Raw genomic sequence first — 2433 nt, 5'->3', positions numbered from 1 at the left:
GATATTTCTTACTCTGGCTTTATATGATTTGTTTGAGCTTAGGAAGACACTCACAGTCCTACTGGTAGTGACATATTTTCTTTGGTATTCAGATCTGCATTTCATTTTTCTCTGCTGGTTTACCTTGTAAACAAAAAACTGCTAATATAGAAAAGTATAGCTATTATTCTATAACATAATGGAAGAAATGTGCATGGTTAGTGTCATATCTGTTGCAAGCAGACATTTTCTGTCACTCTTAAATGGTACTTTTTTCTGTTTCAGAATCTTGTAAAATAATGTGATACATCCTGAGCTCTTTTAAAGCAGACTCATCCATTTCCAGGAAAATTCAGTAAAGTGAAAATCTTCCTCCATGAATACAGAATACTGCTTTCCATCATTAAATGATTCATGTATAAAAACTACAAGAACAACAATCACTCGTACTGCTCTGTACATTTGTGTGATAAGTTGTATGTTAACTACAATATGTGGAAATTTAGTGGTTGTTATTTCAATCTCCCATTTCAAACAACTCCATTGTCCTACAAATGTTCTAGTATGTTCTTTGGCTGTTGTTGATTTCCTAGTTGGATTCCTTGTTATGCCATATAGCATGATAAAATCTATTGAGTCCTGCTGGTATTTTGGGAGTGAATTATGCAAGGTGCATACCAGTTTTGATTTGATGTTTTGCACCTCTTCTGTATTTCATCTCTGCTTTATAGCTATTGATAGATATTATGCGGTGTGTGATCCTTTACGTTACTACACAAAAATTACCTTCTCCGCAGTGATGTGGTTTGTAGCAATAAGCTGGATAATTCCAGCATTAACTTCGTTTGGGATTATTCTGTCTCAAGTAAATTTAGTTGAAACTGCTGATTACATTGCATCAATCAATTGCACTGGTCTGTGTATAATATTATTTGATAAAATATGGATTGTATTTAATTGCATTTTATTATTCATTGCTCCAGCTGCAGTGATGATCTGCATTTATGTTAAGATTTATTTTGTAGCAAAGAGACATGCTGAAGCTTTTATGAGCCAAAATGGTAGAGGAGGAAATAACAAACTGCACATCTCAAGTAAAAGTGAAAGGAAAGCAGCAAAGACTCTGAGTATAGTGATGGGAATATTTATTATCTGCTGGCTTCCTACTATTGTTTTTAGCATCTGTGATACTTTTCTGAACTACTCTGTACCATCAGTCTTACTTGATGCATCTGTGTGGCTTGCATATTTCAATTCTGGCTTTAATCCTGTAATTTATGGTTTCTTTTATCCTTGGTTTCGAAAATCAGTTCATGCAATATTAAGTGGTAAAGTATTTAGTCCCAACTCTTCCACATTAAGACTGTTTTTAGAAAATATGTGAAATTAATCATAGTTGCCTTCCTTGTTAAGGAATAATAATAAAGATTAACTTTTTATGATCAGGGATTTATTCCTGTAAACCAGAACCACTTGCTGTGTGATGACAATCCTATCCACTGTGACACTGTACAACAAAATAGCTATATCTATATCTCTCTCTTCTATTAGATTTGATATATATATATATATATATATATATATATATATAAAATAACACACACACACACACACACACACACACACATATATATATATATATATATATATATATATATATATATATATATATATATATATACACACATAGTTTCATAGGTTCATAGGCGTGTACTAGGCTAATGGCCCCGGAGCCTTTGCAAGCCTAGTCCATAGGATTACCCTGGCATCATACATGCACACACACACACGCACACACACACACACACACACACACACACACATACATATATATATATATATATATATATATATATATATATATATATATATATATACATATATATACATATGGATATAGATATGTATGTATAGGTTCATAGCTTCATAGCAGGTTTATAGGCTAATGGTCTTAGGGCCTTTACAAGCCTAACCATGTTATACCTGTGTTTCCTAACTGACCTATTTAGATCATTATTATTCGCATAGCAAGTTTACAATCAGCACCGACTACCCCTGTCCATGAAGGACGTAGGTGCCACCCCTGGAGTGAATTTGCAGTCTCGCAGCCAATTGCCTAGGCTGTGCTTGAATAGGTTCTCTGACGAACTCTGCTTCATGTGAATTGGGAGTTTATTCCAGAAAAGCAGCAATCTCTGGGAGATATATATATGTTTCTCCAACATTCCACAGGCTAGGTTGAATCCCCCTGGAGCTAGTGAATCTTGTCCTATTTGATTTCTGGATGTGCACAATTTACATTATGGCAGGGTCAGAGACTGCTCTGTAGGCCAGGCACACATTGTCTTTCAGCAGCATATAAGGTACAGAGTACAGTGATAGGGCTTTCAGTCTTTCCATGTAGATCATGTTTTGGAGACCCTGAATAAACCTCTGTGGTGGGGTCTTTTGTTT

General features: G+C 34.8%; 1 protein-coding gene across 1 annotated transcript; it reads left to right on the top strand.

The window, feature by feature from the left end:
• Positions 1-352: 352 nt before the first annotated feature.
• LOC122808544 (trace amine-associated receptor 4-like) lies at positions 353-1363 on the top strand (the record flags this gene model as incomplete). The annotated part of the gene is made up of 1 exon (XM_044079497.1): positions 353-1363. A coding segment is annotated over one exon (1011 nt), but the record flags the coding sequence as incomplete, so codon positions are not given.
• Between the last annotated feature and the right edge of the window lie 1070 nt (positions 1364-2433).

This window comes from Protopterus annectens, chromosome 8.part0 (assembly GCF_019279795.1).
Source record: "Protopterus annectens isolate FY-2018-M chromosome 8.part0, PAN1.0, whole genome shotgun sequence".
In the NCBI taxonomy this organism is placed as follows: Eukaryota; Metazoa; Chordata; order Ceratodontiformes; family Protopteridae; genus Protopterus; species Protopterus annectens.
The sequence above is the reverse complement of the archived record's forward strand: the minus strand, read 5'-3'. Positions and strand labels throughout refer to the sequence as shown.